At 36.8% G+C, this 24,508-nt stretch overlaps 4 protein-coding genes and 1 long non-coding RNA gene across 6 annotated transcripts in view; 2 read left to right on the forward strand and 3 right to left on the reverse strand.

Annotated features, from left to right (window-relative positions):
* LOC18785814 (protein ESKIMO 1) lies at positions 3,180 to 7,102 on the forward strand. 2 transcript variants are annotated; one of them, XM_020558342.1, is made up of 3 exons: positions 3,180 to 4,162; positions 4,246 to 4,417; positions 6,937 to 7,102. In XM_020558342.1, the coding sequence occupies exons 1-3, from the start codon at positions 3,339 to 3,341 to the stop codon at positions 7,015 to 7,017; spliced, it is 1,077 nt and encodes a 358-aa protein (XP_020413931.1). In that variant the 5' UTR covers positions 3,180 to 3,338; the 3' UTR covers positions 7,018 to 7,102. The 2 variants fall into 2 exon arrangements, with proteins under 2 accessions (XP_020413931.1, XP_007220688.2); XM_007220626.2 differs by lacking the exon at positions 6,937 to 7,102 and adding an exon at positions 4,629 to 4,747.
* LOC109947663 lies at positions 4,906 to 5,625 on the reverse strand. Its single transcript, XR_002270446.1, has 3 exons — positions 5,297 to 5,625; positions 5,082 to 5,196; positions 4,906 to 4,983 (listed from the first exon to the last, which is right to left on the reverse strand). It is a non-coding gene; the product is annotated as an uncharacterized LOC109947663 (long non-coding RNA).
* LOC18787227 (omega-3 fatty acid desaturase, chloroplastic) lies at positions 7,339 to 8,135 on the reverse strand. Its single transcript, XM_020558343.1, has 4 exons — positions 8,051 to 8,135; positions 7,871 to 7,937; positions 7,641 to 7,733; positions 7,339 to 7,543 (listed from the first exon to the last, which is right to left on the reverse strand). The coding sequence occupies exons 1-4, from the start codon at positions 8,095 to 8,097 to the stop codon at positions 7,436 to 7,438; spliced, it is 315 nt and encodes a 104-aa protein (XP_020413932.1). The 5' UTR covers positions 8,098 to 8,135; the 3' UTR covers positions 7,339 to 7,435.
* Positions 10,530 to 14,208, forward strand: LOC18786467 (protein ESKIMO 1). Its single transcript, XM_007218944.2, has 5 exons — positions 10,530 to 11,662; positions 11,766 to 11,937; positions 12,248 to 12,447; positions 12,543 to 12,701; positions 13,571 to 14,208. Exons 1-5 carry the CDS (start codon positions 10,848 to 10,850, stop codon positions 13,917 to 13,919), a joined length of 1,695 nt encoding a protein of 564 aa, XP_007219006.2. The 5' UTR covers positions 10,530 to 10,847; the 3' UTR covers positions 13,920 to 14,208.
* LOC18785557 (anaphase-promoting complex subunit 1) overlaps positions 14,766 to 24,508 on the reverse strand; it is a 14,232-nt gene continuing 4,489 nt past the window's right edge. The window contains exons 12-37 of the mRNA XM_007220967.2: positions 23,980 to 24,318; positions 23,686 to 23,769; positions 22,832 to 22,924; positions 22,683 to 22,742; positions 22,497 to 22,595; positions 22,053 to 22,193; positions 21,494 to 21,574; positions 21,304 to 21,372; positions 21,009 to 21,080; positions 20,685 to 20,778; positions 20,534 to 20,616; positions 20,323 to 20,379; positions 20,110 to 20,187; positions 19,893 to 20,014; positions 19,666 to 19,826; positions 19,211 to 19,287; positions 19,020 to 19,130; positions 18,817 to 18,918; positions 17,947 to 18,087; positions 17,439 to 17,612; positions 17,014 to 17,077; positions 16,733 to 16,872; positions 16,493 to 16,650; positions 16,294 to 16,372; positions 15,884 to 15,982; positions 14,766 to 15,492 (exon numbers count right to left, since the gene is read on the reverse strand). Of these exons, the coding sequence (XP_007221029.2) occupies positions 15,109 to 15,492; positions 15,884 to 15,982; positions 16,294 to 16,372; positions 16,493 to 16,650; positions 16,733 to 16,872; positions 17,014 to 17,077; positions 17,439 to 17,612; positions 17,947 to 18,087; positions 18,817 to 18,918; positions 19,020 to 19,130; positions 19,211 to 19,287; positions 19,666 to 19,826; positions 19,893 to 20,014; positions 20,110 to 20,187; positions 20,323 to 20,379; positions 20,534 to 20,616; positions 20,685 to 20,778; positions 21,009 to 21,080; positions 21,304 to 21,372; positions 21,494 to 21,574; positions 22,053 to 22,193; positions 22,497 to 22,595; positions 22,683 to 22,742; positions 22,832 to 22,924; positions 23,686 to 23,769; positions 23,980 to 24,318 (3,162 nt within the window). The 3' untranslated portion in view covers positions 14,766 to 15,108. The remainder of the gene's footprint in view (positions 15,493 to 15,883; positions 15,983 to 16,293; positions 16,373 to 16,492; positions 16,651 to 16,732; positions 16,873 to 17,013; positions 17,078 to 17,438; positions 17,613 to 17,946; positions 18,088 to 18,816; positions 18,919 to 19,019; positions 19,131 to 19,210; positions 19,288 to 19,665; positions 19,827 to 19,892; positions 20,015 to 20,109; positions 20,188 to 20,322; positions 20,380 to 20,533; positions 20,617 to 20,684; positions 20,779 to 21,008; positions 21,081 to 21,303; positions 21,373 to 21,493; positions 21,575 to 22,052; positions 22,194 to 22,496; positions 22,596 to 22,682; positions 22,743 to 22,831; positions 22,925 to 23,685; positions 23,770 to 23,979; positions 24,319 to 24,508) is intronic.

The following is a 24,508-nucleotide window of genomic DNA, read 5'->3' on the forward strand; positions in this document are numbered from 1 at the left end:
TATATATATTTAAAGGCTGGCCCATGGCCTAAGCCCACGTGTCAAAGAGGCCTAAGCCCACGTGTCAAAGAGGCAAAGCCATACTATTTTTCAAATGCAAAAATCGAGTATAGCCGCCCGGCTATACTATTTTTTAAAAAATTCAAAAAAATAGTATAGCTGGTCGGCTATACTATTATATATATAAAAAGGCCGCCCGTGGCCTAAGCCCACGTGTCAAAGAGGCCTAAGCCCACATGTCAAAGAGGTAAAGCCATACTATTTTTCAAATGCAAAAAACGAGTATAGCCGCACGGCTATACGGTTTTTTTAAAATTTCATAAAAACGTATAGCCGTGCGGCTATACTATTATATATATATACAAAAAAAGTCCGGCCCATGGCCTAAGCCCACGTGTCAAAGAGGCAACGGCATACTATTTTTCAAATGCAAAAAACGGGTATAGCCGCACGGCTATACTATTTTTAAAAAAATTCAAAAAAATAGTATAGCCGGCGGCTATACTATTATGTATATAAAAAGGCCGGGCCATGGCCTAAGCCCAAGTGTCAAAGAGGCGTAAGCCCACGTGTCACAGAGGTAAAGCCATACTATTTTTAAAATTCAAAAATATTGTATAGCCGGCCGGCTATACTATTATATATATAAAGAGGCCGGCCCTTGGCCTAGGCCCACGTGTCAAAGAGGCCTAAGCCCACGTGTCAAAGAGGTAAAGCCATACTATTTTTCAAATGCAAAAAACGAGTCCAGCCGCACGGCTATACTATTTTTTTAAATTCAAGAAAATAGTATAGCCGGGCGGCTATACTATTATATATATATTTAAAGGCTGGCCCATGGCCTAAGCCCACGTGTCAAAGAGGCCTAAGCCCACGTGTCAAAGAGGCAAAGCCATACTATTTTTCAAATGCAAAAATCGAGTATAGCCGCCCGGCTATACTATTTTTTAAAAAATTCAAAAAAATAGTATAGCTGGTCGGCTATACTATTATATATATAAAAAGGCCGGCCCATGGCTTAAGCCCAAGTGTCAAAGAGGCCTAAGCCCTCGTGTCAAAGAGGTAAAGCCATACTATTTTTTAAATGCAAAAAACGAGTATAGCCGCGCGGCTATACTATTTTTTGTAATTATTGAAGTACAGCGTCAATTGGAAGTTAAAAATCCATATCTCTATATCTGACGAAGAAACATCCACTGGGGCCAAAGATTCCCTGAAATTAAGCAAGTGAACAAAAAGCGAAAGATACGGCTTTATCTTTAAGGCGATGGGATGAGTTAGGACTCCTCATTCTTGAAGTCAAAAGAAATTATACATACTGATGACCCGTGGTTGTTGTCATCTCTACTAACCAGCCAATGCACTGCTCCATATGTAGATGTTGGCATAGTGCAGGGTGGATAGCAAAGGGTAGCTAAGGGCAATTCCCGCCATGAGCTTGTCCCCAATACAAGAACTTCAGCCACCACCGCTTTGGTCTGGTAGTCCTTCTTTAGATAAAGGGAGACACGAACAATCTTGTAGGTGTTGGTCATATTATCAAATCCCATGCCGTAAGTATCAATGTGGCAGAGTCTATTGGGCGGAACTTGGAGGTCACTCGTTGTTGGGAGCATTAGAACTTCTCCCTTCAAAGGATTCACCAAGACACATGACCTTACATTCTCCACATCATACCTAGTAAAGCCAAACAAGTTGCCGAAAATATATTTGTGCTCCTAATTCCGTATGGACTTGAATTCAGAAGCAATTTCATGTTTGCTCTTTGTTAATAAGTTGTTGTCATCATCGTATTTCAATGTGTGTATCCTTTGTTCATCAAAGGAAGAGCGAGAAAAAAGAAAAAGTCGAGGTACTTCTGTGGGTAAGGCATCCATAACTCTTGCTTCTTCTCCAACTTCTTGTTAGATATTGGAGTTTGATTGTAGGGACTGGATCCGTAGGAAATTGTTCACTTGATCAAGAGTAATATATGGATTTTGAAGATTCCAATTGCTCATCGACCCCCCTAATTATATACAAATAGATATCTTCCAAGATTATAATTCATCGTCCTAAACCCTAATGCATGTTGGAAATCGAATTAAATTAATGCATATTTCTAATTATCCTAATTACACTAAGTTTTATGGTCCCTCAATTTGTAAAATCTTGCTCGTTTCAGGAGCTACAGAAACAAGGGATCCCTGATATTGTCTTGGCCTTTTGCTCGTTCACAAAGAAAGCTGATCTTCATGAAAAACACGAAGTTCCTGATATTGTCTTGGCCTCAATCTAATGCATCTTCTTTCCATGTATTTGCAAAATAGACATTCGTATGACTAAATAAATATGCAGAAAAGAATGGAATACATACGCTTCTCTTGGCATGATGCCTTGGAGGCTTAGAACATATCTTAAATCTTCCGTAAGTCCAAAGCTCATATACTAGTTCAAATGTTAACACTGTCTTGTAATGTCTCATAACAACTGACAAAGTTAAACCTATCCCAGTCAGTTCATTCAACTTTTTCTCGCATTCTACCACGTGGAATTTATGAAAATCCATGTAGTCATAAGTCATTGAATAAAATATTGGGCTTATTAATATACTGATGGGTTTAAGCCCAAGCTAAAGGCCCGTAGGGATGAAGGTTTTTCCGGGTTCGAAGCCCGGCAGCGGAAATTTCTTTTTTCTCTTTCACCGGAAATATAGAAACTACAAAGTAAAATAAGAAAAATAACTAATAACCTGTCATAACAAATCATATTTAAACCCTACCCAAATGTTATTGTATTTTCTCCCCCATTAAAATGTAGTCAACCTCAAATTTTGAAGTCAAGTTGACCAATTTTTTTCCATACCTAAAATCGATTAATAATCCAAATCTTCCCTAGTTCTCCTCTTCAAATATATAAATTGTATGTTTTGCCTTCATATTTTTAATCTAATCTAAATTTGAACTTTTTAAGAACTGTATATGACTGTTGAAGCTTCCCCATCAAAATCCACAGACAAAAACAGACTGCCTGCCTTTGAGTTGAGTGCTTAATTCCATATCATCACCGCAACCTGCAGATCATTCTCGTCTAACTGAGACTAGGACCAACTTGGCAAAGCTTTGAAATTACTTCTGTCTCTCTCTCTCTCTCTCTCTCTCTCTCTCTGAGCCAAGTTGAATGAATTAGTTAGCCATGGCTTATAATAGAAATAAGCAAGCAAGCAGCTGAGAAAGACAATTCTCCCTCCACCAAAAGCCAAAGCCATTTCTTCAAGATAAACCCATTTCACCAAACACCCAATTAAACAAACTTAACCTAATAATACTAAATCCGCAAACTCTCTTAAACTTAACTTCATGTTGTTCATTTCTTTCTTATATTTCCTTCTTTCTCCATCTCTCACTCCATCTCTCACCACCTCTTCTTCTCCACTCTCTCTCTCTCTCTCTCTCTCTCTCTCTCTCTCTCTCTCTCTCTCTCTCTCTCTCTCTCTCATGCAGCTACCTGGCAGAAAAACGGCATTTCCCCTTGAATCTGTGTCAATGAAGGCACGCAAGAACAACAACCTCCCCATATTCGTGGTGGTCTTCTCAATATTCCTCTTTGGGATCTTCACGTACAACGAGGATGTGAAGTCCATCGCCGAATTTCCATTCTCAACGCCTAAGGCTCAGGAGCTCCAAGAAGATGAGTCAAAACAGAGCAACCCTGTTCAAGAATCAAAACAGAGCAACCCTGGTCAAGAAACAAAAGAGAACACCCCTGTTCAAGAGACCAAACAGAGTGACTCTGTTCAAGAAACCAAAGAGAACGAAATCCAACAGAGGGTTTCACTGAGTTCAAGAGCTCAATTGGAAGAAACCCAGTTGGAGAATAGCTCAGAGGAAACCCAAGAACCGGTTGATCTGAAATCCATCACGGAAAAAGACGATGAGCAGAAGATTGAATTGTTGGGTTCTCAACAACCAGAGGAAGAGGAAGAAGAGGAAGAGATTGAATTGCCTCCAGAAGACTGTGATTTGTTTAATGGAGACTGGGTTTTCGATCTTGTCACCCACCCTCTGTACAAAGAAGATGAATGGGAGTTTCTCACAGCGCAAGTGACTTGCATGAGAAATGGAAGAAAGGACTCTCTGTACCAACATTGGAGATGGCAGCCCAGAGATTGTAATCTCCCAAAGTAAGCATATATGCCTTTGATTCTCTGGTTCCATCTTTTCCTATTAATTTTGGTTTAATAATGTTGATTATTGTGTGCTTAAGGTTCAATGCAAGGCTGTTGCTGGAGAAATTGAGAAACAAGAGGCTAATGTTTGTTGGAGACTCACTGAACAGAAACCAGTGGGAATCCATGATATGTTTTGCTCAGTCAATCATTCCTCCAGGCAGAAAGAACTTGACAAAGAATGGCTCTCTCTCTGTTTTCAGAATTGAGGTGCATAAAATCATCTTCTTCTTTACCCTTTTTTTTCTTCCTGTTCCCTGATAATTTACACATGCCCCACCTTAGCTTTGTAGAAAAAGAACAATTATTTTTGTTCAGTAAATTCTTAATTCGGTTTGCATGATCTGGGTTTATGCGCATGTGGGAATCTAAATGCTCATCTATATGTTTCTCATAGTACGAGTTATGTTTTGTGTTTCAGAATTTGAAAAAAAATACAGAGGGAATAGGCCTTGCAACATCCTCCAAAGCCTCCCCAGAAGAGAAATGGGAGGGGCAATACTGTGGCACCTTTTAGTGGAATAACATGCTGGTTCTGTACAGTTGTCCAGCCAACACATCAAACAAAACAAATGTATATATTTATCGCATTGTCAGATTTAGCTGCGTTAGCATAATTATACACAGGTAGGAACACAAAATCAGCATAATTATACACAGGTAGGAACACAAAATCACCTGCGTTAGCATAATTATACACGGGTAGGAACACAAAATCACCTCTGCGTTAAGCTGTGATCAGATGTAGTTGATGATAGATTCTGCTTCGACACTCCCTAACTCAAAAAAAACGAAAAACAAAAAAAAAGATGGGTTAAAATTAGAAGGGAAAAAAAAGAAGAAAAAACACAAAGCATTACGTTGAATGCCTTACCTAATCAGTACGTGTAACCCGGCATAATATTCTTGTGAATTACTAGGAACTCATATAGATCTATATGTCTTTCGGGAAACATTGCAGTAAGCGCTTCTTCTATTTCTTGTGGTTCCTTAAAAACAAATGATAATAAAATTGATAAGTTAAATATACTTTGTATCTAAATTAATATATTTGAGAAAATTACAAAGTAATTAGTTGGATGTACTTACCAGGTCTTCATGGGTCTTGCTCAAATGTTCACCGAGATGTTTTGTAATATTTTTTGAGTAATTAAGCACCCCCACAACATTATCTTCATAACTATCTTTATCACGCTGATAAATAGAATTAAAAACCATATGATGCTTGGAACATTTAATGCTGTTTCTGATGTTAGTATTCCTTTTCCTTTCACCCATGTATTTTCTTTTCTCGTAAGATTTGTAGTCCTCAATCCAGTTTTTCACATGTTCAAGTTTTCTGAAGGCCCTCGTGGAGAAATTTTCTCTCTCATAAGATGGCATGAGCAGAGGATGATGCAATAAATTATCAAAATCCACCCTACAAATATAAAAATAAAGTTATTCCATTAAAACAAATAACAACAAAAGGAAAAAAGATTGAGTTCCTTACTTGACTCTACTAGCCATGTCATAAAAGTGTGTTAGCTCAATCGGTCTTCTATTCTCACTGTCAAGGATTTTTGCCACCAAGATGTTGAATTGTGCCTTACTTGATCTCTTTGATTTCCGATCACGATGACATAGAATTTGATTTTCGTCCACTCGATCATTAATGATGTTAATGTGTTGAACATCCAAAAAGCAAGCAGGTGTGTTGTCATGCCACTCAGCAAATAGATTAATAAGATCCCTTAAAAAAAAAAGAAAAAAGATTTAGGGCACGTTAATATGTGAACCACAAGGAAAAAAAGAATCAAGTATTAGGCACAATACGATTGTCGTCCTTCCACACAACATCATTACATAAGACTTTCCCTGAAACAATAGGACTTTCCCTGGAACAATAGGAAAACAAACTTATTTACCAAAGGAATATATGATTTCCCAACAAGAACAGGAGTTATCCGTGGATCTTTGATATTTTGGCTAGCGTTTTGACCCAAAAAAATAAGATAAATTATTCTAAAATACATGTATATGAACCATAAGGAAAAAAAGAAGTTAAAATCATACTCACCTAATGATTTGCCGGTACTTAGGCACAACACGATTTTCTTTCCACACAAGATCATTTTTCAGCATTTGAATTAACGGTGGCATCCCTCCTAGTTTTTAATTTCTTTCCAAAATGTACTTTTTCACACTTTCCCTGAAACAATAGGAAAACAATAAGACTTTCTGTGAAACAACAGGAAAACAAACCTATTTGCCAATGGGAAATAAGGAGGACGCATGCGCACTGAGCCACTTCAAATGATTCTTCAACTCTCTTGCTCCAAAAGCCACAAGCATAAAGTTCAACAACCTAAATGACAAGTAGCGGACGTACCTTGGGACATGAGAGGCCAGGTGCTCGGTGAAAGTCCCCTGAAGAAGAAGGAAAAGACAGAAAAAGAGAGAAAGAGAGAAAGAGAGAAAGAAAGAAAGAGAGAAAGAAAGAAAGAAAGAAAGAAAGAAAGAAAGAAAAGAAAGAAAGGAGGAGAGAGAGACCACGTCATTTTTGGTTTGGAAAGAAATGTTGAGAGGGCCTTTTAAAGGAAAATAATACTTGGGTCACTGAGGACTTTTAAACCTACATGTCAGTGTCTAAATGTGGAATTCTTTGCATTATGTAGTTGTGTATAAGCTATAAGAGTTCTGGTATTCCAAATCTCACTCACTCTCTCCCCCTCCCCTTTTCTTTGTAGAAAAACATGCTCCTGGCAGTTATGAGAAGGCGAGACTATGGTTCGCACATGCAGAAACTGTCATTCCATTTTCATGCCTAAGTGGACTTTTTATTGAGGGATCTGGTTAGAGATTTCTTCAGTAAATTCTTAATTCGGTTTGCATGATCTGGGTTCATGTGCAGGTGGGAATCCAAATGCTCATGTATATGTTCCTCATAGTACGAGTTATGTTTTCTGTGTTTCAGAATTTGAAAAAATACAGAGGAAACAGACCTCTCCAAAGCCTCCCCGGAAGAGAAATTGGAGGGGCAATACTGTGGCACCTTTTGGTGGGAATAACATGCTGGTTCTGTACAGTTGTCCAGCCAACACATCAAACAAACAAGCACTTTGCGCAAGTGCTGCACAATGAACGTCCCATTCCAATGGCTGTAAGGCCCCATTATTTACTTAATTTTAACTTTCTCAAACATTTTCGGATTCAAGACCTTGGTTTCACTTTTGAACTTAGAAGATTTCATGAGGAACACAATTGGTATCGGATTACAAATTTCTTTTGATTTGGGACAAACAAGTCGCTGTTTGGATCAAAATGAGAGCCACTCTTTCCGGGACTTCGACTCCACTGTGATTGAAATCAGCATCATGTACCGAATCAGAAAAATAAATCCCCAAGCTCATTAAATTATGTAAATAACTAGGAAGCAAGACAGAAGGCTCACCAGATAGAAAGGGTAAGCAAGCATAGGGAATGGCAAGGTGAACCTCAACATCTGAGTAGCCTTATCCAAAGTCTTGTAAACTTTCTCAGATAACTGCAAAATCAGATGATGGATATGACTAATTCAATGACTGAATGACTGAAAAGAGAAAACTTATATTTTCTACAAGGTGACCAATTTGCTGTCCTCATTAAAAAAAAACAGAGACATAACCATGAATAAAAACTCACCGGATGCCAAGACTCATCATTTTCGACATGTCCATGGTTCTGATGATGAGTTCTGTGACTTATTCTCCTGTGATAGTAATGGCACGTATTATTATGTTAGATAATATGTTTAAAATTGTATATTGTCTCAAAAACAGGATAGCTTATTCAGGAGTGAACAGGATTTTCAGAAATACTAACCATCCATGGTATGGGACAAGGATTGAAGAATGAAGTAAATGACCCATCACGCTATTTAACTTTGGGTTATTAGAGAAACTTCCATGACCACTGCACAAACAAAACAACAAACAATTTACATCAATTAGCTTATCGAAAACTATTTAACTTTGATATTGTCTTTGGCCTTTTGCTCGTTCCCAAAGAAAGCTGATCTTCATGAGAAATGCGAAGTTCCTGATGGAGGCTTGGAACGTATCTTAAGTCTTCCGCAAGTCCAAAGCTCATCTACTAGTTCAAATGTTAACACTGTCTTGTAATGTCTCACAACAACTGACAAGTTAAACCTATCCCAGTCAGTCCATTCAACTTTTTCTCGGATTCTGCCACGTGGAATTTATGAAAATCCATGTAATAATAAGTCATTGAATAAAATATTGGGCTTATTAATATACTGATGGGTTTAAGCCCAAGCTGAAGGCCCGTAGGGATGAAGGTTCCAGACTTTGCAACAAAAACTACTTATCTTTGTTATATATTGTTTGTTTTCCTCTTTCACCGGAAATATCGAAACTACAAAGTAAAATAAGAAAAATAACTAATAACCTGTCATAACAAATCATATTTAAACCCTACCCAAATGTTATTGTATTTTCTCCCCCATTAAAATGTACTCAACCTCTAACAAATTTTGAAGTCAAGTAGACCAATTTTTCTCCATACCTAAAATCGATTAATAATCCAAATCTTCCCTCGTTCTCCTCTTCAAATATAAATAAATTGCATGTTTTGCCTTCATATTTTTAATCTAATCTAAATTACGATAATGAGAATTTGACTGTGGTTGTAGAGTTGAGAGTATATCTGTTCTAACCAATTTGACTAAGCCTATATCTGAATATTTTGCCTCATAATATATAAAGTATGTTTAAATTCCCTCCAAAAGCCAATAGTATTTTCTTAAGTCAATAGAATAAAACCTTAAAATTTATTTTTTCAATTATATGTACGTTGTATTTAGGCTTCATCCAAACTATGTTAGAGGCTATAATTATTTCGGCCCCACAAACGTTCTCACTCTTAATTTGATGTTTCCTTTGTCCCCCTCATATTTCAGGTGTTAGAAAACCATCGCCGTCATACCATTTTTCATTTCCATGCAAGAGCAGAACTCATTCTATTTTTTTTTTTTTAATGACGTATTTGGTTTTTATTTTTCATTTTCATGGATTGACATGAGCTGTAAAATGTCTGCGTTGAAGTGGTTTTGCTGAAGCAGTTGGCTTGACTTGGAAAATAAGCAAACTCTCCACCCATCAAACTAACACGCAGATGAAGTACACAGCACAAACCAGAGAATGTTGGTATACTCACTACAAGAAAACATAAATAAAAAAAAGGGTTCCTTAGCCTTTACTTTTCTCAAACATAAAGTTATTCATAATTATTAGGATTTGTTGCTGTAAAACAAATCATTATGATCAAGAGCCTTGAATGATGCATCAACTATACGCTTGACCAGTTGAAGCTTCTTTGTTGTTGGGGACAAAGAAAGCTCACATGCATGCTATGCCTAGACCATTCAAGACTGAATTTTAGAACCCTATTTTCATATCATAAGAAATAACTTCAATTTACCAACATGGTCTAGTTAGTGGAAAAGACCTTGATTTGCATACCAGTTGTCGAGGGTTCGAATACCCATAGTACCTTAGTAGTGTATGTGTGTGAGAAACTTTATCCCTTTGTAGTTTAAACTATCGCTTCTATTAAAAAAAAGAAATAACTTTAATTTACATGGACATAAATAAAAGGGTATGATTAGGTGACCTTTTTAAAAAACTAATGCATGATTGAATAGATGACTTTGGGCAAACTAATCATAATGAATTTTATAGTTTTAGACTTCAGACAAATTTTTTTTAATGTCTATTAAAAAAAACCCTTCTGTGAATTTAGTTTGTTCATTAGCAAATGTTATAATTTATGAGTTAGGTTGAGAGTAATTATTATTTCCTATACCCTCTACTTCCTTATCCATGGCATAATAGGTTGAGAGTTATATATTATTATTGAGAGAAAGTGGTTATATATTACAATTATTACCAAACTAATATTGACTATTTTCCAAAACAAACAATCCTTATACAGGAGTTACATGCATAAATGGATTTAATAATAGCCAGCACAGGCTCAATCCAAAAAGGCAAAGCACATTATGGCCAAAGTTCATCACTCCTAGAAGAATTTCAAGCACTCTTTCAACACAAAAATCATAGTGTTGTGGACATGAATTAGTGAAAGGTGAAGGATGAAAATGGACAATGCTCATATATAAATCTATGTCCATGGCCATCTGATTGAAACTATCCATCCTCCTACAGTGTTGACCAAACTATTTATTATTAGCCTTTTTGACTTCATAAAAATTTGAACTTTTTAAGAACTGTATGTGACTGTTGAAGCTTCCCCATCAAAATCCAGAGACAAAAACAGACTGCCTGCCTTTGAGTTGAGTGCTTAATTCCATATCATCACCACAACCTGCAGATCATTCTCATCTAACTGAGACTGAGACCAACTTGGCAAAGCTTTGAAATTACTTCTGTCTCTCTCTCTCTCTCTCTGGGCCAAGTTGAAGGAATTAGTTAGCCATGGCTTATAATAGAAATAAGCAAGCAAGCAACTGAGAAAGACAATTCTCCCTCCACCAAAAGCCAAAGTCATTTCTTCAAGATAACCCCATTTCACCAAACACCCAATTAAACAAACTTAACCTGATAATACTAAATCCGCAAACTCTCTTAAACTCAACTTCATGTTGTTCATTTCTTTCTTATATTTCCTTCTTTCTCCCTCTGCCACTCCATCTCTCACCACCTCTTCTTACTCCACTCTCTCTCTCTCTCTCTCTCTCTCTCTCTCTCTCTCTCTCTCTCTCTCTCTCATGCAGCTACCTCGCAGAAAAACGGCATTTCCCCTTGAATCTGTGTCAATGAAGGCACGCAAGAACAACAACCTCCCCATATTCGTGGTGGTCTTCTCAATATTCCTCTTTGGGATCTTCATGTACAACGAGGATGTGAAGTCCATTGCCGAATTTCCATTCTCAACGCCTAAGGCTCAGGAGCTCCAAGAAGATGAGTCAAAACAGAGCAACCCTGTTCAAGAATCAAAACAGAGCAACCCTGGTCAAGAAACAAAAGAGAACACCCCTGTTCAAGAGACCAAACAGAGTGACTCTGTTCAAGAAACCAAACCGAGCGAAATCCAACACAGGGTTTCACTGAGTTCAAGAGCTCAATTGGAAGAAACCCAGTTGGAGAATAGCTCCGAGGAAACCCAAGAACCGGTTGATCTGAAATCCATCACGGAAAAAGACGATGAACAGAAGATTGAATTGTTGGGTTCTCAACAACCAGAAGAAGAGGAAGAAGAGGAAGAGATTGAATTGCCTCCAGAAGACTGTGATTTGTTTAATGGAGACTGGGTTTTCGATCCTGTCACCCACCCTCTGTACAAAGAAGATGAATGCGAGTTTCTCACAGCGCAAGTGACTTGCATGAGAAATGGAAGAAAGGATTCTCTGTACCAACATTGGAGATGGCAGCCCAGAGATTGTAATCTCCCAAAGTAAGCATATATGCCTTTGATTCTCTGGTTCCATCTTTTCCTATTAATTTTGATTTTAATTTTAGTTTATGGGTTTAATGATGTTGATTATTGTGTGCTTAAGGTTCAATGCAAGGCTGTTGCTGGAGAAATTGAGAAACAAGAGGCTAATGTTTGTTGGAGACTCACTGAACAGAAACCAGTGGGAATCCATGATATGTTTTGCTCAGTCTATCATTCCTCCAGGCAGAAAGAACTTGACAAAGAATGGCTCTCTCTCTGTTTTCAGAATTGAGGTGCATAAAATCATCTTCTTCTTTACCCTTTTTTTTTCTTCCTGTTCCCGGATAATTTACTCAAGCAGAAATTTACACATGGCCCACCTTAGCTCTGTAGAAAAAGAACAATTATTTTTGTTGTAGAGGGTTTTTTTTCTTCGTGCATGTAAGTCTGTCCGGCATTCCAGCAAGCCAACAGCACTAGTGGTTAAGAATTGGCGTAGTTGTGAGCAGCAGACACATATTTCTGAAACCGGCTTATGATGTTTTGCTGTTTTTTTTTTCTTCTTTTTATTAATAATAAGTTTATTTGTTTATGTGGTTATAGGACTATAATGCTACAGTGGAGTTCTACTGGGCTCCATTTTTGGTGGAGTCAAATTCAGATGATCCCTTAATGCACAGCATATTGAATCGTATAATCATGCCCAAATCAATCAAGAAGCATGGAGAAAACTGGAAGGGTGTGGATTTCCTCATCTTCAACACATACATTTGGTGGATGAACACTTTCAAAATGAAAGTTCTGTAAGTAGCTCATTTAATCACCTCAAAAAATATAAATAAATTCTGCCCCCAAAATGAATAATGCTAATTTTATTTGTTGTTTTTAATGACAAAAGACGAGGATCGTTCGATCAAGGGGCCACGGAGTTTGATGAGATCGAACGGCCTGTAGCGTATCGGAAGGTTATGATGACGTGGGCTAAATGGGTGGACAAGAACATTGACCCTAATCGGACCACTGTCTTCTTCACCAGCATGTCTCCTCTCCACATCAAGTAATTTCCACACTCCTTTACTATATTATTTTCTTATGCTTCAAAATGTGGAAACAGTTTTGCCAAAATATTTGCATTTTTATTAAAAAAAGAAAACGTAAAACAAAAGCATCGATAATAATGTTACGACTCAATATTCTCTGCATTTACAAGAGAGCCATTTGTCTCACTGGTAAGATAATACCAAGAAACAACTGTAAGTGTGTTCACATACCACATGGGCACTCAAGAATCTTAGTTTGGTGATTCTTGATTAGGGCCCTAATTAACTAATTTGTAATGGTTTTAGATTTAAACAAAGATTAGAGCTATAGTGCCAACTTTTTAATGTAACTTTACCGATTGTAAATTGCAATTTACCCAACTCTTCTTTCAATCAATTCATTGTGAATTTATGAGGCAAGTCTTAGTCCTGGGCCAAGTATTCGTTGAGAAAGTGCATTTAGCTCAGCTAACAATACTTTTCCTAATTGTCCGGAGGTTATGTGAAAGGGAAACAAGAATATAATAATAACCCCATTAGGTGAGCATGAGCTTTGGTGGTTGATAGTGGGTGTATGAATCCCCAAAACCTTTGATTATACCCTAATTTATGGTTTTGGTTTTGGTTGGTTAACCACTACATATTTCCCAATAACAATTATTGTATAAAAATATATGTTATATGAGTAGTTGTGCTAGAGTCAGTCGGAGCAAGCTCACACTAGCGTTTTTCACATATTATTGACATAATGAACATTACGTGCGTGTTACACGAGTTATTGTGTCAGTGTCAGTTGAATGTTTAGTTGTTGTGCTAGTGTCAGTCGCGCACATTGAACATTATTGACATAATTAACTAATATTGTGCATGAAATGAAATGTAACAGGAGTTTGGATTGGGACAACCCAGATGGCATAAAATGTGCAAAAGAGACGACACCAGTTTTGAACGCAACAACTCCATTGGAGGTGGGCACAGATCGCAGGCTGTTTGTGATTGCAAGCAACATAACTCGATCAATGAAAGTGCCTGTTTACTTTCTTAACATCACAACCCTCTCTGAGTTTCGCAAAGATGCACATACCTCAGTCCATACAATCAGACAAGGCAAAATGTTAACACCAGAGCAGCAAGCAGACCCAGAAACTTATGCAGATTGCATCCATTGGTGCCTTCCTGGGTTGCCCGACACGTGGAACGAGTTTCTCTACACACGTATCATTTCCCGCTCTTGACACATAGGAAAAATTCATACTTGTCTTATAATTTTTTGTTTTAATTTTGGGACCAGTTCATGTAATTTCTCCTCAGTTTCTTCTTTTAATTTCTTATAGCTTGAATTTTAGCGTTCAACCTTTTTTTATTATTATTTTTTGGTTCATTTTTCAACCAAATCTGACTGAGGTGAATGCTATTGTTCTGCCAAGTCTCACAATTTGCTAAGGCTGAAACGCCACCTGAATTGTATAATTCATATTGGAAAGAAAAATAAAGAAAATGCAAAACATTGCTTCACATGTTAATTAACTCCTCCTCTTTTTAGTGTATTTGTGTAAATTTAATTTTTAAACCAACACCACTGCATAATTGTGTTAATTAGGCAAAACTTATGATGGAGCTGTTTTCGTTGCTTGAGAGGGCTGCTTTGACAAATAACAGGGGAATGCACCGTTGGTTTTTGCTTAGTTCTTACATTTCATAACAATTTTACTTCCAAAGCAAATAGAACATCATAGATCTTAGCATAGCATGCCATCTTAACAAGGAGACATTTACCGTTTACCAAATACTTGCCCACATAATTTTTCCTATTGGTTTCTTGTGATGCACACCATATGAAGAGAATTGTTTATGAATTAATTGGAGAAATGATTTATAAAAAAAAATAAAAAAAAGATTCCATGAAAAAGTAGGGGTTTATGTGTATTTATGCCATTTTATTATGGTAGTTTAAAACAATTTTAATGGCTTAAACATAAAGGTGGAAATAAAACGCAATTTAAGTGCTTATCGATTTTTTTTTTCCTAAGATGATGATTAAGAGTTCAAAGTGATGCAATTAATGCATAGGATAAGTGAAGTATGCAAAGAGAATTCTCAGTTATTTTTTCTATTTTTGTTTTCATAAAATAAAATTTTCTCACACATCTACAATCGGACATTTCGAATCTTGAAACCAATGATTGAGAGATGATACTACTAAGATAAATAAATTTCACATTTAATTGTGTCATTTTACATATACATGTAGATAGGGAATGTATCCGTGCATGTTAACCGATGGGGTCGATGCCTTGCAGATGAATGTGATTTGCTCCACGATATTTAGTTTTACTCGAGTGGGGAGCACAGAACAAGACCTGGAGTCTGGAGATGAACATTCTGTAACAAATGGTCTGTACCATCCATGCCTCACCGGCTGCCCTAAGATGAAAATAACTTATCTATCTCAGCAATGGCATTGATGTGGGTTCTCGGAAATAGTAAATGCAATAAAGGGACCAAAGATGACGACTTGAGCTTGGGCTTGACTTTCTCCACTGCCACCTTAATTACGGACGGAGACGGTACACCAAACCACTGAACGTACCAAGAAAGGAGTAGTCGGCGTTTATCTCCCTGGGATTCCCCATTCGGCCACCTCCCGGAATGCACATAATTACAGAAATCATCCTTCAAGTCCTGAGAACAGTTTAGGAGCTCTTCCACCTGCTTCCTAAGACATGCTATAAAGTTGGATTGAACATTGCCACCTCTTGAAGAGGTCAATCTTCCGCTCAGCAAAGCCTCATTGTATGCTAGTGCAAGCTGCAAGCAGAAGGGGGTAGATGAAAAAATACAGTGCAACAAGTTATGTCATTGATAAAACAAAAATTGATTATTAACAACAACAACAAAAAAAAAAAAAAATCAATGTGATTTTAACCAATTGCATATTTAACTAGTTTTTCTTTCTTTCTTTCTTTCTTTCTTTGGTTAATATCCAAATTGCATATTCAACTCATCCTAATTCAATCAGCGATCATCTTGGTCTAAAGTGGCTTAAAATATCATCCTCATGAAATGGTTTTGTAATCGAAGTTTCACTCGGGCACCAACAAAATAATACCAATGTTCAACTCTACGTAATTAAAACAATTTTGGATCATTGCAATGAAAGGTATAAGTCGGAAGAATTTAAATGTCTATAGAATGCCACCTTAAGATTAGAGATAGCGAGTGAGTCACATAAAACAACAGAATCACTGCTAAGTTGCCTTGCCATTGATCCAATTGCCGTGTATAATGACAAATAGACCTGCATAATTTTCAGGAGATCACATCGAGTTCATTATAAGAAAGGTCGCAACAAGAAATGGAGCATCTAATAAGCATTAATTAAAATGAAAAGCATAATCCACTTGACATTGAATAAAATGAAAAGCAAAAGTCAGTTGCATTTGAATGTGTCGCATCTACATAATGTCAATCTATACCTCTCTGCAGGTACAAGCAAATAACAGCCCTTTTAGCATCCAACCATACTGGAAGAACTAACTCGGTAATTCAAGGTTCACTTAAATTGACAACACAGAAAAATAAGCTCATCCTTGCATATTTTATGGTTACCTGTAAAAGAGCAGGTCTGTCCTTGCTCACACACTCGAATAATACTTGCAAGCAAAACTCCTGGAAATCAATGTCAGATCTGCATATGTATTTTAAGACTGGTTATTTGAGAGAATGGAAAAGAAAAGAAACAGAAGGTAGCAAAATGTGAAGCTAAAAACTGGAAAAAAGAAAGAAGAAGAAAAATCTGCATACGTACCTGCTCTTCCATGAAGGGTCGCAGCAGAGTTGTGCAAAAGCAATTAAGCTAGGATCAGATGAGAAGGTAGCAACCAGCTGGTCAACAGTAACAGAACCAGGTCCATTGTCCCCAGTGGAGCATGAATCGCTTGCTTTTAAACTTGTCAAACCAAACACCTGGACAAAGAACAATTTGGTATCCACAGTATCATCCAAGACAGATCTCAAACATATTTACCAGTGGTAGAGAATTTTTAACCTTATGCATTGCCCGTGACAGCAGTGACTGACACCCTATAGGATCATCAATATAGGAACAAGCTCCAACTTTTCTCTTGATATACAAAACACCAGAATTAAATGGGCTATTCTTGTCCCCAGGGGTCCACCAAGGTTTATCTGTTTAACAAAATATGGAATACAGCTAAACATTGCAGAGCCTTGAAATAACAAAAATAAAGTTTTTGTTTGACTATTAAAAGTAATCAAATTATCGGAAGTAGCATACATTAGCAAAAACAAGCAGCAATAAGTGCATACCTTCAGGGACTAGATCTATTACTTGCGGCCAATACCGAGGGCCACAAATGCGTATTGCCTTCAACTGCAAACAGCAGAAAATCAAATAACCCATCAACCCCAAAGCTCTAAGTTTTTATAAATTTTTTTTAAAAACATATATAAAAGAGCTGACAGATTTATTTCCAAGGTAATTAATTACTTAAAGTCACACAGGAACATAAAATCTGCATATAAATATATTGCATTTGGCGATCCATAAAAGATCCAGTAAAAAATTGTCATGGTAAAAACTAAAATATTTTATATAACAATTTCTTCAAATATTTTTCTTGAAAATCCAAGAGGACGAAAATTTCCATGCAGAGCTAGCAGCAAATTTTCCCAAGTAAATGTCTCATGTTCACTTCAATTATATGGGGAGAGTCTTAACTGTTGAAACTTACAATGGCACGTTCTGGCAGAAGACAAGGTGTAACCTCACAAAAACTTGTTTCTGCATAATGTTCAGTTTCCCTTATAGTAACTTCAAGAGGGGCATACACAGGTAGACCGGTGTCAACATCAACCGTCTGAATCCAACGAGCTTCTGTTGCAAGTACATACAAGTGCCGGAATGCCTGAAAATACACTTCATAAAATCATAATACTAATAAACAGCAACCGGATATTATGGGGTGAAGAAGCAATCCCTCTCTATTGGCATGACATTGAAGTCACCTGACTTAAAAATATATATATCAAAAGTTTTTCCTTATGGCCATTTTTATTCAAAATCCAAATAAAGACAGTTCTTCACATTTCAGGAGCTGTCCAGTGTACCGCAATAACTAAAATTGCTTATTGGTCCACTGATATTATATGATAAAACAATAGAATGAATTTTTCAAACCCAATTATTGATGTATGTAATGCCTGAGAAAACCTTTTAAACTTCACTGAATTTTACTGTACCTGAAGGTGGCATCGATTATCATTTGGTCCAGTAGGCAAACGTGGATAGAGAGTAATCAGCAAAGCAGCAACTGAACTGTTGCTTGTTGAAAATGTCTGCGTTCCTCCCCCAAGGAACAAGAACCCAATAGCTAGGCTTACCTAGAGTCACCGGAGTTACAAATGCAACAAAATTTAAATTGTAACAGAATACAGTCCTTTCAACATAATTGACTTTCAAATTATAAATGTATAATTGCAAACATAGTGCCATTCATTTGAGAAAAAAAAAAACCCAGGAATGCTCATCTCATCTCAAATTACATCATGCATTCAGAAAGTTAAATGTGACTTAGAGGATGGAGCTGTCAAAGCATTTCACATTATTTTTATATTGAGGATTCTTCATAGAAATGCTAAACATCTCTTGCCCATTACATGAGACTCAGAGAAAACCAACCACCTTTTCTTATCAAACTATGTTCTTTTGATTACATGATTATGGAAAAAATTATAAATACAAGTAAAATAAAATCCTCAGCAGCTCCTGTGTAAATGAACTCTGCAGCATTTGGAAGGGCATTACAACAGTGTAAACATGATGGAATGCATGGATGAAGCAGAATGGGCAATGAATCCCACATCTTTTTGCATTGTGTATATCCCCCAAAACACACCACCAACAAACAACAGCTTAAAATTTAAGCATTTGCAGCTAATATCACAATGTTGTCCACATAAAGATTTGCATATACTCACATGTTCAAGGGGAGCAGTGATTTTCTTGTCAACAAGCCCAATAATGGGTCTGCCGTCAAAAAAATTTCAAGCAAAAGAATGAACATTTGTATAAGAAATATGAGATCAGACAATAAGCAGTAGGAGACTTACCGCCATCTGAACACCATAATTAACATGTCCATCCGCAGAATTTCTGTTCCGGAGAAATCTCAAGAGCTTAAAGGTTTGTAAATGTCCAGAACCAGCCATAACCTGCTCTCTCAGAGAATAAGCACCAAGCACTTGACGGCATTAATAACAGAAAATATTAGAAGAGAAAGCAAAACAAAAGAAGAATGAAAAGATTCATTTACCACAGACAGGGAAAGAACAATGAGATGAAGGCATATCTCCAATGTGCCCCGATCAACATAGTGAGACAATCCCCTTGGGAAGGTTCCACTTGTAGCAGAAACTGGCTTGATCTGCAAACATTAAAAATAAATTATTTACTACTAATGGATGGATGATTACAAGTTAAGAAACATCATGCCAAATGTCTGACCTCATTTAGAAAGTAAACAGCATAGTTGTAAAGTAACTCCTGAGCATTTCCATTCTTTGTACCAGCGAATCTCAACCCTGCCCATGATAAAAGATAATGGATTTCAAGGTAAAAGTAACATAGCGAGTTTATGTCTAACTTCTACTAAAGTTTTTCATGTTTATCGAAACACAAATAAACTATAAAAAAAACATTAGAATCATTTTGTTTGTAACCAAATAAAACAGCTATTCATACCATACAACTAAATATGTTCAAATATCATATAATTGAACAATTAGAACAGAAAACTGCAGGAGGCATATCCTTTATAGCTTGCCAAAGAAAAAGCATCATATCTAATGAAATTAAATGAAAATGAAAATTGCATCAATATCCCCCAAGTCAGATACAACTACATAAGTAAATACCATTCTCATTAAATCAATAAAAAAAAAATTAAAATCACATCTTACCAAGAGAAATGCAGGCTCCAGCCACTATATTGACATATGCCTGCACAAATGCTTCAGCATCCATTTCATCAATATCATCAGTGTCATCCCCAAGGCAATTGACACCATTTTTTACAATATCAGGAATCTGAGACTGTATCCAATCTTGGGAAGGATGAACCCTACAATAAAACATTGTCAAACTGTGTATGAAAAGTAGCTATATAGATTATTGAAAGACCCACTACCTGCTCCACATTATTAGATTTCGGGCAATGACACGAAGCATGATGAAATCAGGCCTCACATATTGCAACTCAAACCGTGTGTGAGGGATAGAGAGCTTAGACACAATTGCCTGTGATTCAGTCTGTTACAAAGAGCTACGTGAGAAAATCTTCATGCAGACAGATAAGCTAGTGGAAGTATATTGTTCAAATCTGTATAATATTTACTGGAAATTACCTTCAAAAACATTAAAGCAAGAGCGATCGTGGCTCCAGGTGCAGTGGCATCAACATTTACTGCAGTTCCATCCATCATCTACAAGACAATATTAACATGGGTTAAAACATGTCCATATCAAAAGCCGCCAAAAAAATACAGCACAGAAGTGGGTTAAACTAAAGACTGTTATGCAATTGAAAGGTTACAAAAGCAAGTGTGAAAAATTCAAACCTGCGCAGCAGCACGGTTGTGTTCATCTGCTGATAGTTTTGACGAATTGGCTCTATCCTGATGCAGGTCAACAGTTAACTTTCATGTTAGAATAACCACAAATTGAATAAATGGTAGGACGCAATTCTTGTGCAAGACATTTGGTGTACAGATTATACACAACTGAAAAATAACACAAAGCAATGAAAGAATTATGGATTCAACAGCATACATTGTGAACTTCTTTTCCACCAATATAATGGAACAATTTATCAACCATTGTGTCCATGAAACCAAGAGCATCTTCTCCACGACCTTCATTAAAAATCCAGAGTTATGACTGCGTCTCAACACAATTGAAATAAGCATATACCTGTTCATACCCAATGCAACAAGACCCAATGCAAATCCTGCAGAAACAGCATAACCCTCCCTTTCAAGTACATTATCCCCTGCACTTCTACGTCCTATTTCAGTCTGTAAAAATGAAGCATATAACATACAAAGTTAGAGACAAGGCATCTTATGAAGAAGATAAGATTAAAGCGCAATTAACATCAATCACCCACTAAAGAGAATGAAACAAAATGGCATAGTATCTCATGCAAAGGATGAATGCATCTTGTAACACAAACCATGCATTCACTAGGTTACTAAGTAATAGAAAATGTGCAAACTAGGGGAGCAACAAAAAAAACAGAGCAAACCAAGAGAATCTGCATTGTTTGTGGGTGTGCTGATCCTTCATAAAGGAGCCCAACTGACATTAGACCTGCTGACTGTTACAACAAGAAAAAAAGAAAAAGGATGAAGGTGGCATGCTAGTAAACAAAGCTTCAAGTGCTTCATTATGCAAAACTAGCTGGAAAGTTGAGGAATATTAAATTAGTAATTCCAGTAGCATTATACACTAGCACAAGAGAAAGAGGTAACAGAGATGCAAGCAGAAATGCAAGTTTGCCAGTAGCAAGAGTAATATAATAACAATAGCACGATGGATACCTGCACAAGGGTCTGTAACTCTACTTCAAATGAAGGCGGATTTCGAGCAGGTATATGAACATAAAGACACTGTAATGAAATTGTAATAAGATAAGGTTACACCGCACACAGCATAGGCACTATTACTTTAATTTTCAACCGAAAAAGCAACATAAGTTGCACCCGGTGCTTAAAGAGCATATGTCATTACCTTTGATATTGCCGGTTGCATAGTCCCTCTGTAAGAAGCTGCCAGGCCAAGCATCATGCCAACAGTTGTGATTTCATGTTCCTAAGAAATTGAAGTGTCAAGTGAGCAAATCAGACAATAACTGGAGAACTAAATGCAGAAGAAAAAGAAAATGATGATGATGATGACGATGACGATGGCAATCAACAAGGAACAAAAGGCTAGGCAATCAACTTCTCTTTCTCTCTCTGAACGTGTGTATTGTGTAAGTTGATATATCTGCCTTTCGTGAAAAAACTTCCCAGCATAAAAAGTTATATAAAGCCTCTAAACAAATCTAGTGAAGCCCCCATAAGTCAAACAATTCCAAGTAAGAACCATCAATATGATACCTCTATTACTTTAATTCACAGGAGTTGAAAAGAAAATTTGAGTAGATAACAATTTACTGAGTCTAAAATGTTTTAAATTAAGCAGGTTTTAATCAAGACGTACCAAAAGCAGGTAAACAGCAATTCAAGGAACCGAAAGGCATTGAAAATGAAGATAATAAAGGACTGAAAGTCGTGCAATACAACACCTGATAAAGATACTGATATATGTCTGTAATAGTTAAGACACGCAGATAACCATGTAATCCTAGCGCAAGGATAAGTCCAGCATGGATAGCATTTGGCTCCTCTGGTTTGTTATATATAATCCACATTCTTGACATTTTTCCCTGGAATGAAAAGCCAAAACAAGATACAAAACTCAAGAAAGATCACATAAATATTAAAACAACAAATAAACATATGTTGGGGAAATGAACAGAAGCATGAAAATAAATTCAAAATAGTAAACATAAACATGAAGGCACATATCTATGTACAATTTCAAGGTAAAGCAACACATAAACAAATAACTCACCAAAAAAGGTAATTAAAAATAGAAGTCATAATACAGAAATCAGGATAATATGAGTGCTATTAAATTTAGATCTAACGAAAACCATTTAGATAAGAAAGAGCAGGGGAGAGAGAACCTGAAGAGGAGCCAGCCTTAGTCCAGCAGCAACAGCATTGTTGAATTCAGGCCAAGATTTGATTTCTTGTATATTCCTCACATTTGGATCCAGATTAACCTTTTGTACAGAAACATTATGTAAAACGCCTCACCCTACAGGAGGTAAATAAACACAACATTGCTAAGAAAGAAAATCTGAACATACAGTTGCATTTTGCTGGGCAGGCAACCGACCTGCTAAAACAAGCTTTGGGACTACAAAGGCCTAGAAAATGTGGAGTTGGGCAGAAGGATCTGTTAGTGCACTTTAAGCATTCGATGTAACAGAAACATACAGACAAAAAACAGAGGTACCTCTGTCAGAAGTGTATATATGGTTGCAAGAGTAAATGCCCCACGACCGAAAGGAAGGGCAGTGGTCCTTTGTGCAAGGTGCCATAGCTGGGCCTTTACAACAAAAGAAGAACAGCAAGAAAATGCAGAGATGGCATTAAAAAAAAATTGTAGTCCACTGAGCAGGAAACAATAGGGATATCAAAGCCTTCATGATTCACAAAATGCAGTAATTGTCGTTCAATCCTTTAATCTGCTACGATGAGTTTGTAAAATGTATGACCAAAAAAATCATAAAGCTCTTTTCATTTTAATTAAATAACTGACCGTGTATTAATCAAGGGGAAAAAGAACTGATAAACTAAGTATACTTTTAAGCTTATTACAAGCAATTAAAAATACACCGAAGTCGCGACACACATCACAAGAAGTCAAGAAATCATCATCACTACACAAACAACACACAGGAAAACAGATGCAGAATCTCTGAAGTACTTGGCCTTTTTTCACCTTTTTATTTCCGAATATTTTAAGTTAACTATGAAAAAGCTGAATCTAACCATGTTCAACTTGCCAACGCAATGAATATGATCAACACAAATCATGGCACATACCATTGTTGGATAAACAGACATGATACAGCAGCACTTCAGAGCAAAACAAGGTCGGAGAAAAACTCAAGAAGACTTAAATTAAATAAATTAAAGTTCATTAACTCTTAATAGTTTTATTATGTTGACAGCATTCTTTTAATACAAGCCAAAAGAGACAGATGCCATTAGACAAATGGTTGGTCAAGTTAAGTCAGCCTCAAAGTAGTTTACAGTTGATGCCTAAAAGTTCAAAAAAAGTAATGGATAACTAATAAGGTGTACCTGTTGGAGGTCCTGATCAGAGGCACTAGGATTAACAGATGTTTGAATTGCCACAGGCCTTGCAGAGCACAGGAGCCGTCTAACCTGGTGGAAGCAAAAGTTGCTTTCAGACACGTATAGTACAGAAATTCAGAAGATACTTTAGAAGACCCATAACAAGAACAAGCAAATCTAAAAATACACATGCATTACAATAACTACTATAAATGAAAGAGCAACCACTCCAACACAATAATGCAAGCCAAGTGATAGCATGTTAAAGGGAAAACTAAGGTAAGGAGAACTAAAATTCACCTCATTCAGTCGCAAATCACGACCATAGCGCAACTGTGTACTAGAGTTGAAGATATGTTCCATACCATCTGTCATGGACCCATCAGCAGAATCTGCATCCTCAAACTTGGTATTATCAAATCCGATTGTATCAGATACTGCAGAAGGAATGGTGACTGGATGCAGATGTAGCATGTAAGGTGCAGACATAGAAATTAAATTCACATTAGTTTGGGTTTCCAGTTCCTTAGATTTGCATGACCGTGCCAGATATGACAAAGCCAAATCTTCCCGACCAAGAAGAACATATGCAGCTGCAGGCCAACCAATCGGAGGAGATTCCCTGCACTTTCCCAGTGCCTATAGAACACAGAAATAAAGGATTCCATTGACTATGGAAAGTTAAAAATACAAAAAAATTGACAACAAGGAAAGCAACAAGGAGACTCACTAATATTACAATACTGACACCAAAATGAACAAAAGTAAAACTGCCTTCTTCCCCAGAAAAAATTACACCCGTTGCGTGTTAAGCGCACTAACACGGAGT

The sequence above is a fragment of the Prunus persica genome, chromosome G2, assembly GCF_000346465.2.
Source record: "Prunus persica cultivar Lovell chromosome G2, Prunus_persica_NCBIv2, whole genome shotgun sequence".
Classification (NCBI taxonomy): Eukaryota; Viridiplantae; Streptophyta; class Magnoliopsida; order Rosales; family Rosaceae; genus Prunus; species Prunus persica.

Bases quoted from the DNA above. Each gene is read 5' to 3' on its own strand.
- LOC18785814 (XM_007220626.2), top strand. From the start codon at position 3,339: ATGTTGTTCATTTCTTTCTTATATTTCCTTCTTTCTCCATCTCTCACT. The intron at 4,163-4,245 runs GTAAGCATATAT...TGTGTGCTTAAG, and splicing joins AGAGATTGTAATCTCCCAAA to GTTCAATGCAAGGCTGTTGC. The intron at 4,418-4,628 runs GTGCATAAAATC...TTTGTGTTTCAG, and splicing joins TCTCTGTTTTCAGAATTGAG to AATTTGAAAAAAAATACAGA.
- LOC18787227 (XM_020558343.1), bottom strand. From the start codon at position 8,097: ATGGGTCATTTACTTCATTCTTCAATCCTTGTCCCATACCATGGATG. The intron at 7,734-7,870 runs GTGAGTTTTTAT...CTGATTTTGCAG, and splicing joins ATGATGAGTCTTGGCATCCG to TTATCTGAGAAAGTTTACAA. The intron at 7,544-7,640 runs GTGAGCCTTCTG...TTTCAATCACAG, and splicing joins TTGCTTACCCTTTCTATCTG to TGGAGTCGAAGTCCCGGAAA.
- LOC18786467 (XM_007218944.2), top strand. From the start codon at position 10,848: ATGTTGTTCATTTCTTTCTTATATTTCCTTCTTTCTCCCTCTGCCACT. The intron at 12,448-12,542 runs GTAAGTAGCTCA...TAATGACAAAAG, and splicing joins ACTTTCAAAATGAAAGTTCT to ACGAGGATCGTTCGATCAAG. The intron at 12,702-13,570 runs GTAATTTCCACA...GAAATGTAACAG, and splicing joins ATGTCTCCTCTCCACATCAA to GAGTTTGGATTGGGACAACC.